Genomic DNA, 13840 nt, shown 5'->3' with positions numbered 1-13840 from the left:
GTACCCTCATGAATAGTTCAGTCTTTCCTTTGTACTGCTTGGTCATAAAACAGGTAATCAGCAAAGAGCCCACTCCTAAGTGTATAACTTCAAAAGGCTGGGTTTTTGCATAGCTAGACAGGGATACCTTTGTGTTCATCTTCCCCTTGAGATTCCCACTTAACTTTGTTTGTCTCATTGTTCAATATAGTCCTTTGATGGTAAGAACAGTCCCCAAGGTTTACATTGGCCACGTCTCCCCGTAGAGACATTAATACAATCCCACAATAATACATAACCTTTGCATTTTTAATACAATGGACTCCAAAGATACTGAAACTTAATTTAATAAGGTTTTTTCCAAGGATATTGCAGGAAATTGCCCTGTTACAATACCCCCATAGAACTTCTTGGTGACTGGGTAGTGGTGCCTTCACTGAGGTTACTGCTAAATGAAATCGCTCTCCCGTGGGCAGTTTGTGTCCACCTCTATTCCAGGTAAATAGGACTTGGGCACATGTTGTAAGCAAACATCACACTAAGAAATACCTTGACGGTGCATCACCAATTTCTTCTCCAATAGGAAACTGACTGGCTACAAGGACCCAATGTCTGCTGCAGCTCAGCAAAAGGGGCAACAATACAAACCACATTAAAAAAACCAAACACATTAAAATGGCATAGATTCATAGATAGTAAGGTCAGAAGGGACCATTATGATCATCTAGTCTGACCTCCTGCACACCGTAGGCCACAGAATCTCACCCACCCACTCCTGCAATAAACCTCTCACCTATGTCTGAGCTATTGAGGGTACCCGCTCCTTTTTGGTGAGCACAACAGGATCATCTGGCTACTTGTTAACAGACTCCTGCTGGCGATTAGACAGAGTAGGAGAGGATGCATTTTACCACGTGGCGGCAGCTTTTGCAGCCTATTGTGGACTGACACAGACTGTCCCTCTGGCCCATCTGAGACCAGTATTGTCACAGACTGAGTCATGGCAGTGAGTAGCAGAGAGCAAAAAAGGGACTGATGATAAGACCACTGATATTTCATCCCTAAGGATTTCAGGAAGGCAACATACAGTACAGTTATCAGGAGGCAGTGGTGTTAGTCTGCATCCACAGAAACAACAAGGAGTCTGGTGGCATCTTAAAGATTAACAGATGTTACTTCAGTACAATTGCCTTCTGTCTTCCAATATTAAAAATAGGCCGGCTCCTTGGCCCCGACTAAGTGCCATTTGTGCCACTCCAATGCCAACTGATCCCATTTCCACCCCAACCCCCCACAGGGAAGTGTTGTGGAAGGGAGAGGGCAGGCCCATTTTGACACCATTCAAGATAATGGTGTTACACTGGGGTAAACGTGGCATGAGAGGGTAACAGGATTGTTACTAAACACATCCCCTTTCAGAACAGAAATCAGCATCAATGCATACAGCTCAACCTAAGTGTGGCAGGACCTGACCCTATATGGAATAATACCCAAAGAATTGCTTAGCTTATCTGCTCCTAGCGTTAGCAGGGATGCTGGCCTGAAATAAGACGTTAACACTGAGGCTAGGCTGCTCTTCAGAAACAATTTAGCCTCTGGTGGGAAAAAAAAAGGGCAGTTTTCTTAACCTTTCAAACGTCTAGTTATTCAAGAGGCTTCTTGATTAATGATAGAGATTTAACTGGGCACTAATGCTTCCATCAACTGCCAGCAATCACAGGGGAATGGCTCTTCAAACAGATGGTGGATTTTCTATTGGTCAGCTACTGCTGGCCATGAATAAATTGTGGCTGGAAATTAAAAGACGGTTTCTAACCATCAGAGGAGAGAGGGTCTGTGACAGCCTCCCAACAGGAGTGGGGATGGGTGCGGGGGCAACAACCTAACCAGTTTGACGGTGGAGCTGGATATATTTATGAATGGGGTTATATGACGGGGTAGCCTGTGATAGCAGGGGATGGACTCGATAAGCCAGGAGGTCATTGCCCATTCTACGTCCCTAAGTTCTCCCTCTTCCAGCTCAGAAGATAATGTTTCTCCCCAGAAAGTTAAAGCACCCCAGAAAAATGGGCTTGGAATGAAAATGTCTCCTCATTGATCATAGTTGTGTGCGCCCCCATAATGGGGTGGGTGCTGCTGCTTTGTATTATAGCAACACTTAGGGAAACAGGTAGTGTTGCCGACTTTCCATTTTTTCATAACCAAACCCTACAGGCCCTCGTCACTTACTTCCCCCTCTCCCGGGACTCACCTGCCACCTGAAGACCTGGTGGGAGGCGCTGACATGAAGCCTGCCTGCCTGTCCAACTGGGGCATGGCGAGGTGTGTCTGTCTCCTGGAGCGAGGGGCCGGAGAAAGCCAGGGCCCTGGGAGGCTGAGAAGGTGGGCAGTGCGCCTGGCCCCACTCCTCAAGTGCACTGCACTGTCAGGATCCCTCCTCCTCCAGCAGCAGCTGCTCTTCCCGCCCTCCCGGTGGCAGAGGCCGATCACGGTTACTTCGATAACGGGACTTTTGGGGTCCAGTCAGCAGTGCTGACCGGACAGTGCACAGGTCCCCTTTCGAGTGAGCTTTCCAGTTGAAAACCGGACACCAGGCAACCCTAGAACCAGCTCAGCCTGTTCGGTGCGGTCTGGGTATATAGCAACAGGTCACCCCGCTTGATGGGTACGTCCACACTGCAAAAACTCCCCCAACAAAACCTGCGGCAGCAAGTCTCAGATCCCAGCTCAACTGACTTGGGCTTGCTCGACGGGGCTAAAAATAGCAGTGCCAATGTTCCCCCTCAGGCTGGAGCCAGGCTCTGAGACCCTCCCCGCGGCTGGGTTTGAAAGACAGGGCTCCAGCCCAAGTGCAAACACCGGCATTGCTATTTTTGGCATCGTAGCGTGAGCCCGAGTCTGCTGCCACGGGCACTGAGATGCGCTGCCACAGGGCTGTTGTTTTTCTGCAGTGCACACATACCATATGTGGACAAGTCGGTTAAATGCAGCAGTATTATCCCCATGCTGCTGATGGGAAATGCAGGGAGTAAGTGAGTTGCCCAAGTTCACAGAGGAAGTCTGTTGCAGAGCCAGGAATTAAACCCAGGGCTCCTGAGTCCCCCTGCTGTGCCTCAACCACTCAACCATCCCAGCTACTGGGGCACCCCTGCAGTGCTGTCTTACTGTGTTCCTGAAGTCCTGTGGGCTGTGAAGTGCAGACCCACAACACACCCAGATACTCACCAGGAGCACTGCGGGGAGGTGGCAGGCCTAAGCACACTTTCCTGCTTCTGCTCCAACTCCTGAATACTTCCAATACCTCGGTTCTGAGCAAGCCACGTGCTGCCCCCGCAGCGTTGCCTCAGCCCGGAGACTTCAGCACATTGGAACTCCTCCTCCTGCACAGCACGGCGATCTCGCACACTGAGCGTCTCCTCAGCATCCATTCTCGGTGGTATGCAGGCGCTGTCCCGACCACACACAGATAGGCAGCCTGGCTGCTTGTGGGGATGGGAGAGGAGGTTAGCTCACAAAGAGCCTGTTCAGACAGACCACCAATGAAAGAACGCAGATTTATGGAAGCCAAAAACTCGCAACCTTTATTTGCTCTTATATAAGGCTTAGCCCTGCTGCCGCTGAAATCAATGGATTTTTGGCCATTGATTTCAGTGAGAGCGCAGGTCTGTCCCAAAGTGCCAGCCCTCTCAGGACATCAGCGCTCTGCAGCGTTCCCATGCGGGAGGTGTGATTCTTATCTCCATTTACAGACAGGGAAACTGAAGCACAGAACGATTAACTGACCAGCCTAAGAGCAGGGATTAAGCATCAAGATTCTGGACCAGAGCACAGGAGTCCTGATTCCCCACCCCCTTGTGCTAACCAGTAGTCCCTACGAGCCTCAGGGCCCCTATTTTACCAGCTAAATTCATGTCACTTCTCCCCGTGGTAGCTGCTCACACTGGTAAGCCCCAGTCACTGAATGGATTTTGATGAAATGCAGGTTCCAGGTGGCACAACCCCTGGGCAGCCGGTCTCCATCTCTGCTTGGTGAGGGGGGTCTGCACCTTCAATTTCTCTTCACTGTACTATTGTCTCTTTTCTTTGGGCTACACTGCAACCATAAAGCCAGAGCCCCGTGGCAGCAAGGCTGCAGAGAAGCACGGCTGCACAGGAAGCTGACTTGGGTCCCATGCCTTTGGGAGCACCAGGGGAGAGCAGGCCAGAGCTACACCCTTTCCAAGGCCGAGTTGTGTGGACCATCCTCCTAGCTGGCCTAGCTCTTCTGTTGCCATTAGCCTCCAATTGTCCTTGCCCTCAAGAATGACCGTGGTTTGCTGCTGTGCCTAACCCCTGAGCAAAGGTGTCGAGGCTGGAGATGGGGATTTATAGCCCTCACACCTCTGCCCACCGGGGGTGTGTGTGAAAGCAGTTTAGCCCATTGCATCATGGGAGGACAATGCAATTCTTCACTGTGCGGCAGCTGGCAGCGAAACTAGGACTGGTTTTACACAGGAGAGCGTTTCTCTAGCCTAAGCTGTCCTGCCAGTCCGATTGCTGTCTCCATAGCCCAGTGATTCCCTCCACCACCTCTGGAATAGATACAGTAAAACCGACTCAACCACTGAGACAGGGAGAAACCAAAAGCCAAATCCGAACCTTCAGGGGAAACTCCCTTCTCGAGGGCATGTAGCATGACCAGCACCTCCTATGGGTGCTGGAGGAGGTCATGCCTGACCAGACAGAATTCCCATATTAGGTTCCAATCCTCCGAAGTGCTGAGTCCCTCGGTGCTGGGCTCCAGCCAGATGTATCTTGCCGGAGATGCTCAGCACCTCTCAGGAGCAGGCCCCAGAGGAAGGATCCATGAGTACAAAAAAGCCAACGGACTTGGACATGGAGGGAACACAGAAAATTATCTTTATTGCATTCCGTTTGGCCATACAACACGTCGCCGTTCACGCCCTACTGCATTCAGGCAGCCCAAAGGAGACCCACGTCACGACAATCGCTGGTACTGGGGAGCTGGGTGCAAACAGGCTAGACCCTGCACACATCCTGGCCGTTCATGAGCAGATGGATGGGCTGCACACCTCTCTTCTCCCAATGTGCATGGACAATTCCCTCTCGAACCGTGCTCTGTCCATCCGCCCTTTCAAGGAGTAATAGCGGAGAGCCACGCTGTGCCAGTCTATTGCCCCCTCAATGTGCAGCGGCCTTGCTGGCAGAGTGCTTCGAATGTGCCCACCTAAGGAGAGAACAAGAGATGGCTAAGAAGTCAAGAGGAGAAGGTCCCCATCCATGCACCAAGGCTCCTTTTTTTGGAGTCCCTCTAACAGGCGAAGTTGGTTCAGTGTAAGTGTCAGACCCCATTGCCCTCTCCTGGATGAAATCAGACCTGCTCAAGTGTTTGTGATTATATTGCCTCCTGGTGGTTGGAGGACTAAAAAGAGTCTATCTCACAATACTGCTGTAAAGGTAATGGGAATTCCCATTTTGTTCAGGTGGTGGAGGTCTGCTTTTGGAGCAAAGATGTAGAGTTCGAGCCTGGGGCTTTGCAGATTAGTTGGCAATTGTGGTGTCTGCACGTGTTTGTTTACGGACCCTCACAAACGCAGTGTCTTAAAATATATTGTCTGATATTATTTGGAGCTGCTGAGATTACTGAGTTCTTAAACTCTTAGTTTCTCCTGATTAAGGAAAGAAACCTATATAAATTACTAAATTACCCAATGAAATATGTTACTTAGGGTTAGTTGGGTGATGTGTTGTATTATAGATTTGATATTAATTTTCTGTAGTTAATGCAATGATTGCATCTGATTTAATGGGATTGCTTATGGAAAAGATTCTGCCTTCAGACGTGCACTACTGAGGGAGCAGTGGCTTGGTAAAGGGAGATAGAGCCTTTCACCACTAGTTGATGGGTTCAAATCCAGCTTGTATCAGACTGAAAGCTTCTGTATGAAAGCTGTCAGTGGCTATGCAAATTAAGTTGGTCTCAGTCCAGTCTGGTGAGGCAGAGGCAGCAGCTCATAGGAAACAAATATGAATCAAGAATAAATGAGTTTCTAATCTTCCTCTGTGAAGCATGCTCTTGCTGCAATGCAGAATCCGTCCCATCCCACCTCTGGCTCGGTGACTGAGCAGGCTCAGAGTGGCCCTGCAGCTGAGGTAGGAGGCAATCGCTCATACTGAACCCGTTCCTGGCGAGTGCACATTGAGAGAGGCAGGAGGGAGTGATGGAACCACCCCATCCTCTACTCTTCTACTGCTAAGGCAATGAAAGAGGAGGCGGCTCCCTTTCACCAATGATGCGCCCCCTTCTGCCCCTCAGAATTCATTCTGACTGTGCCAGGGAATTCCACTGCGTTTATCCGATTTGCCAGTATCTGGTTTCCTCTCTTCAAACTCACAGGGCCGGCCTAACCTACCGAAAAGGAACCTCCCTTCCAGCTGCCTCCAACAGCACCGTAAGTTCCAAGCAAGCTAGATAACAGCGAAGTGGGAGGAGGAATCTTCGTGGAGAGTCGTGTTAGTGGAATGTTGTGTTACACTGATGTACAGTTTGGCCTCTCCAGACAAAACATAACCAGCGCTGGCTGAAGCCCCCCTCCCTCCCACTGCTTTGAAAACTGACTCCTAAGTGTCTGAACCAACAGCATTAAAGCAAAGACAGGCAGAGTAATGACTCCATCCCTCGTGCGCTCTGTTGTGCCTAGATATGGTAGCACATGCAGAAGTTCATTCTGCAGAGCACCTTTCAGCCACGATATTTCCCAAAATGGATAATACTCTTAGGAAGTGGAACAACAAAGGACAGCAAAGGGGGACAAAAAAATTCAGATGTGTAGATAAGGGAGGAAGAGACACTCTTCCAGCTACAAGAACCAATACCGAGAATCAGTGTGGTGGAGAGATATAGGAAGGCAATTGCAGGATACCGGAAAGCAAGAGCTGCAGAGGAAAAGGCTATTTGCACCGACAGTACTGACTCTGTACAGAAATAACAGAAGTGAGACATATGGCAACAGCCCAACCACACAGTCTGAGGATCCCAGCAGTACAGAGAAAAAACAACAGCTACATTAAAGATCAACTCTTCACCTTTCCTAGGGAAAGGTTTAGAATCAAGGAGATGGAAAAGACCCATTAGGGTGTCTAAATCATCCAGTGGAGGATTGTTCCCTGCATTGTACCCTCCAGCAATGGGGTCTTCGTTCCATTCCACTATCAAATAGCTCTCCTGATTAGGACTCCCCTTCCCCTGACATTCATCCTATGTTTTCCTTTGCTCAGTCTCAGAAGTGCACCCTACTGGGGCACCCTATGTAATTTGGTCCCCTTCTGGCGGTCTATTGTGGATTTCCAGCGTATGGCTCAGCAAAGGGTCAGTACCTTCTGGTGATACTTGTGTCATCCTCTTGGCAGCAACCCTAATCCAACCCATGGACGTGTGAGCCAGCATATTGATGGATCGTGTGTCGGAAGTGCTGTCCAGGTCTTCCTCTTCGTTTATCAGGTCCCTTCGTTCAGTGGAGCACAGCTTACCTTGGAGGAGCACAGAAGCTCAGATGAATAGGATTGTATACAAACATGACCTTAACCTCTACAATGGGGATTTATCTTCACTTTTTCCCATGCTTGTCTTATTATTCTGTTTTTGACACAATTGTGCTAGCTGGTGCATAAGATACAGATGGTTTATACCAATAAACCCCCCCTCCCATCTTTAGAAATTAGTGACAGACAATCCTTGGACATATCAGAGGGTCAGGTAAGAGTCCGAAAGTTTGGATATTCATTCAAGGCTTACATGAGTTTTCTGAGTGTGGACATCTCCAAAGACTAGGGTCTCCAATGAGATTTCTGTGCTGCTTGGTTTAGATGAGATTGGAAATATCTCAGCAATGGCAGGGCCTCAGGTCAATTTGGGCAGAGGGTTGTTCAAGTTATCTTGAGTAATATTAATTATTGGATCCAAATAGTTATTACTGATTATTTTCAACTTATTTTTTCACTGTATGTCCCCAGCTGCGGCGTTGGCATACTGGGTCATACTGGAAAGATCGCCAACACTCAGGAGTAGAATGATTGGTTTACCCCTCTCCTTGACCCCAAAACAGAAAATCATTATGCATCTTTAATTTTTGGCCCTGAAAAACAGTCAGATAACACCTGAGGATTACCGTAATCATTGGACAACATTTGCATGCCATAGTGCCAACAGTTCAGCTCATGAATACGCATTTAGGCTCCTAAAGAGAAGCTTATATTTGGGTCTCCAAATGTGGATTTTTAGGAGGCCACTTTTAGGGACCCAAGTTTGTGAATTTCACAGAGCTTTTTGGGAAATGCCCCCTCAGAAAAAAAATTGTTTTGGATGAAATTTAAAGAAAAAACAATTTTTGTCAGTGTTTTGGGTTGGTTGGGCTTTTTTGTTTGTTAAAACTCCTCAACATTTACAGTTTTCAAAAACTGAAAAATTTCAGGGAGGCAGGGAAAAATAGTTGGTTTTACTGAAAATTTTCATCTGACTGACTTGAAATTTTTTTGGTTCTCAATTACCAAATCCCTTGATTTTTTTAAATTTGGGGGATTTTGGCTTTTCATTAAAAAAAACCTGTTTTGTTTTTTTTTGTCAAAAAAAAATTTGTTTTTTGCTTTGAGCAGGGGGTTGGACTAGATGACCTCCTGAAGTCCCTTCCAACCCTGATACTCTAGGATTCTCTGATTTGTTATAGAAATTTCCAGATTGACAAAAAGCCATTTTTAATGAAAAAATAAAAAAATTGTCCAACATCTTTCCCAATTTAGCAAGCCCTGTGCTAACACCCCGAAGTAAGAGCTGACAAATGCATAGCAAATAATACATTCACTGATTTTAGCCTCCTTTTCCATTTGCAAGTTGCCCACTAGCAGCTTACGATTTTCTTGAATTAAATTATTAGATATTATTTGTCAATTAGTTTTGGTGAATAATTCTTGGCCTGCAGCAGTTTGATATCTGGTTAGCTTAGATAGGTCACACAGCAATGCTTCTGATCTCTGGCAGGATGAGTGTAACACAGAATTGTGGTTGCAAAATTCACTCTCCAAAAATATTTTCTCATATTCACTTAACATTTGTTGTCACACCACCTTTCCCGCCATGAATACACTCTCTGGGTACACTCACTCAATTTAAACATAGCGAGCGAGTGAACACAAGAAGTTTGATTTTCATTTGAGCAGAATATTTCTTCAGATGTTTGCTCCTCTCTGTAGGACATTGTTCCTCTGCCAGTCCCGAGGTACTATGCATTGAGCCACATATCTGAACCAGACAACTGGGGAAAACATGGAAGGGAATGCAATCCATAATTCGCTGGAAAATCACAACTTCAAATGCCAAGAGGGTCTGAAATGACTCAGAACAGAGCCAATGCCAGTAAACGGCCCTGACACAAACCTATTTATAGTAGGTCTGCTTAGGGTGAAGTCTTGTCCATTGACTTCACTTCTCAGGATCAGGCCCTCAGTCTCCCGGGATTACATTTCTCATAGAACCACAGAAACTGGAGATGGGAAAGATTTATTAGCTCATTTTATTCACGTACCTCTGCAGGAGCAGTGCAGGATTGTCTCTAACTGTTCATTTTCAAGTGCCTATACCAGTTTAGATTTTAATGTGTCAAGCAATGTAACTTCTTACTGCAAAACAAATCCACAGCCTACATGTTCTTTTTCTAAGGCTTTTTTGTTTGTATTTACTATAGCTGTTAGTTTCTTAGTTCTGCCTTCTAGTGGTATCATGAGGAAAAAAAGGGGAAGAGTCCAATGTAGCCTTAGAAATCAGTTTAATTTGTTCTATGACACTATTATGCACTAATCCTAATTGTATGGTTATTCCACCGTGTCACTACAGGGTGGAGTTAACATTGTCTGGGTGCCTTAACTGTGCATTGGCATTCCTTAACATGACTGGATTTCTTTTAAATTTAACCTTAACTGAATTTCCTGGATCGGTAATGCTTGGTTTTTCCCCCTGTAATTCCCTGTAATTCCCCTTAAATTACTAACACGTGCTCAACCTTAACTCCAATTTGATATCCTTTTTATCTGGGATTACAGTTATATATCCTGTTTCCAGAGCAACTTGGGAAATAAAATTTATGTTTATTAGCTACTTGGTTAAATGATGCATGCTTGGTTCTGGTTTGGGGATAAGGGGGAGTTGCAGCTGTCCATGTAACATTCATGTAGGAAAGGGCTATGTATATGAAAAACCCACCACTGTAATTACACCATGTTTTCTGAAACATTCCCAATGTGATGGCACTTCTACCCCATTCTCTTGTATGTCTGTGAGAAGGAATGGAGCAGTGTCTCTTTAAGAGGACATACTTCAGAAAACTCTTAGGCCCAAGTTTCATCCTCCTTTCCTGGAAAGTAACAGTTTCCATTTGACTTGGAGACATTCTTCCTGCACTTACCCTACCACCCGTCTAGCCCGCTGATGTCCAGGGCAGGGGTGTCATTTCAGAAAAATTTGGGGGCGGAGGGCAAAGTTGTGTCAGCACATAGAACATTATCTATGATAATATGGGCTGGGCGAGAGGAGCAGATAGACCCGTGAATTTGGGAGGAGAGGCGAACCAAGGTCTGAGGGACTAACTGCCCACCTTGCCACCTTGCAAATGACCAGGGGTTGCCTGGGTCTAACAGAGAGGGCCATCTGTCTTCATTGGCAAGATCTTTTTGTTGGAGGCGATCATTGCCTATGTACCCAAAACCTCTACATTGCACACTACTAGCCCACATTTATGCACAATACTGTGAGCTGGATCAGAAATATCGAGGTTCTGTGGCCTCCAGCCTAGATGTCCACTGTTGGTTCATATGGAGGGTATTTGGTCTGTAATAAACTGGTTGGAAATTTTCTGATGCAACCTTTTTCGGCTGGAAAATATCGATTTGCTGAAAGTGAAATATTTCACCCTAAGCGTATCAATTTTGATGCAGTTTAGTTTTGGGGAAGAAACAAAAAAGGATTTGGGTTTAGGTTGAAATATTCCATTCTGACACTGCTTAATGGAACGTTTACATTTTTTGTTTTGAAATGACTTTTCATTTAGAAATTTATTTTATAGTGTAAGAAATGTCAAAATTGGAATGAAACGCTTTGATTCACCTGAAATGAATTTCTTTTTCCAGAATTTTGTTTTCCGGAAAATTTTGAATTATTTCGTTTTTGTTCCCATTTTGGAATGGAATTTTTTTTCAAACTCACAGAATTTCCCACATATTGAAAAATCGAGTTCCCTCCCAACTCTAGTCTGTAATGTAAGCAACAGAGAGAACCATGGGCTCATGTTCTACTTTCTGCCTCAATAGAGTTGCTTGACTGTAAGTGAGTGCAGAATGAAGCCATGAGTGTGGTGCGTGATGCAGCACATACTGCCCCCTGGTGAGGACCTTAAATAAATCCAGGCATCTGACATGCTCCCACTTTCCAAGGTCTCCCTAAAAACTCTTACAGCTGCCGACATTCAACCATTTCATTTCATTTCTTCAATCGGCTTTGGGAACATTTCCAGGACTGCAAAATAAAAACATTCTGACACACAAATCTACATATAAATTAGCAGTTGTACCTTTGTGTTTGCAAAGTATTTTGATGTAATAGAGAAGATTTGTGAAGAGGTTAAAGGGGGAAGGTGTTCCAGACTTCCTAGTCATGTCCCTAATGAGCATGGCCCTGCCAAACTTCCACTCTGTGTCAGACTGGGCTTGTATCCTCTGGTAGGTGTCACTCATCATGGCGATCAGCAGGTTGATCAGCACAATCAAGGTCACGATCAGGTAGACCCCAAACACAAAGCGGATGATGACAAAAGTGAACTGGGGAGTTCTGGTGAGTGAGGGCAGGGACTCGGGGTCAACAAGGCCAAACACGGAGAAGAATAATGTGACCATAATGACAACGGGGTCCTGGATAGCGGTGCTCACAGTCGCGTTACCACCAGCAGCTGAGAGGTTGGTCTTTGGTTCAGGGTAGACTGGCTGGTAGACAGATGACAGCTGCATGGTGAAGGCTATGTGAAACAAGCCCAGGATGACTGCGAACCTGGTGAGATCCTTCATGAGGTTCCTGATTATGACGGCCCAAGGGCCAAAGAGGTGGTGGAAGGTGAGGAACTCCAGGAACTGCACAAAGGAGAGCGTCATGGCCACCCCTAGGAAGATGTTCCTGGCAAACAGGCAGTGCAAGCGATCGGTGCCAGCAAACATCAAGGCCAGCAAATGGCAAAGGAAAGCAATGGCAGAGAAGCCCAAGACGAACACTCTGATCCAAGCCAGGCCAGCCCTTTCTCCAAAATGGGTGAGCTCGGTGACCAGTGTCCCCAGCAGCCAAGCTAAGAGCAACCACTCGTTCCAGTATGGCACCATGTGACCTTCATAGATGGGGCTAATGGGGGGATACACTATGGTTAGGATGAACAGGATGAGCAGGAAGATATGAGATGCCAAGTGGCTCATGAACTTCATAATAGGAATTTTATTGAACCTATGTTTCAGGGGTAGGGAGAAAACCAGCCACATGGGGGGGCACGCTAGGAAGCAGACGAACAAGAGGGCAATCTTCCATGGGGCCCACTTCAGGCTGCCATACCAGACTTCTGTCAGGTATTTTTGCACTGCTGGATGTGCTACTACGTCCTTCTGTTCACACTCAATTAGCGAGTCCAGCATGGTAGTGCCTCTGTGATCCACTGCGCGGAGAAGGTAGCCAGCACTTCTACCTCCAGAAGCCAGCGTCAGGAGCTCAGTGGCCATGCTCTCAGTGTACTTGGCAGCAGTCAGCAAGTCTTTGGCACGTTCCTTCTCCTTCAGGGCAGCGATGTTGAAGGCCCGGGAAAGCTTGACAGCAGTGTCCAGGGGAGCAGAAGAGTGAAGGACAAATTCCTCAATTGCCTTGTTGTTGTTCAGCTTCCCACAGACCATAAGGTCAAAGATAAACTGGAAAAACAAACACCCTTAGTTAATATCACAAAGAGGAAGGATAGTCTTGTGCTTAAGGCATTGGACGGTACTCAGGAGATCGGGTTCAATTCTCACTTCTGCTACAAGCTTGCTGTACAACCTCGGTCAAATCATTGAATCTCTCTGGTGTCTCAAGCCTTCTGTAAAATGGGTATAACAATACGGTCTTTTCCCCACTCTTTGTTTTGTCTATTTACAATGTAAGCTCTTCGGTGCAGGGACCATCTTTTCCTATATGTGTGTACAGCACCTGGCATGAGGAACTTCTAGGTGCTACTGTAATGCAAGTAACAACAACAATGCATAATGCTTTACAAACACTGACTGACCACAACACATCCATGGGTAGGGCAGCATTATCACCACCGCTTTACATATGGTGAAACTGAGGCACAGATCAGGTGACCTGCTAAGGTCACAAAAGGATTCATCATCTGAGCTGCGATTAGAACTCCAAATTCTGTGCTCAGAGGCCACACCTTTAAACTCTGGATTTAGTAAATAGCAACATGGAAAAAAAACAATCCAATTTGAGAGGAATATTTCCAAAATGCCAGGGACATTCACATATTTTCACTGGGGCTGGAGAAGGCTCATCATATAAATGCTAGATGTGTAGAATTAATGTTCAGTGATGTTTTTTTCAGCTTCTAGAAACAGAGGAGAGGTGTCTCTGACCAGATCAACTCCCTGGTCAAGCTGGTTCTATTACAGCTGGGTGAATAATAGATTTTTAGGTTTGTTGGCAATTTTGACAAAGTTAAAAAAACAAATAGTTTCAGGTCAGACCAAAAAAGACAATTTTTGCACATTGAGATGTCCAGAACATTTTCATTTTGGTTGAACAAAATGTTTC

The 13840-nt window shown here is 46.2% G+C and overlaps 1 protein-coding gene across 6 annotated transcripts in view; it reads right to left on the bottom strand.

The window, feature by feature from the left end:
- Positions 1–4855: 4855 nt before the first annotated feature.
- Positions 4856–13840, bottom strand: part of LOC311516018 (uncharacterized protein) — a 77212-nt gene continuing 68227 nt past the window's right edge. For 5 of the 6 annotated variants that reach the window (XM_084619626.1, XM_084619628.1, XM_084619630.1 and 2 more), the window contains 3 exons: positions 11595–12960; positions 7357–7509; positions 4856–5206 (listed from right to left, as the gene is read on the bottom strand). In XM_084619626.1, coding sequence (XP_084475752.1) covers positions 5025–5206; positions 7357–7509; positions 11595–12960 — 1701 coding nt within the window. In that variant the 3' untranslated portion in view covers positions 4856–5024. Of the gene's footprint in view, positions 5207–7356; positions 7510–9409; positions 9516–11594; positions 12961–13840 lie in introns of those variants that run through there. The other variant, XR_014710290.1, reaches the window with a different exon arrangement.

The sequence above is a fragment of the Lepidochelys olivacea genome, assembly GCF_965140295.1.
Source record: "Lepidochelys olivacea isolate rLepOli2 genome assembly, chromosome: 2".
Lineage (NCBI taxonomy): Eukaryota > Metazoa > Chordata > Testudines > Cheloniidae > Lepidochelys > Lepidochelys olivacea.
Note: the sequence above shows the minus strand (reverse complement) of the source record. Positions and strands in the feature narration are given on the sequence as shown.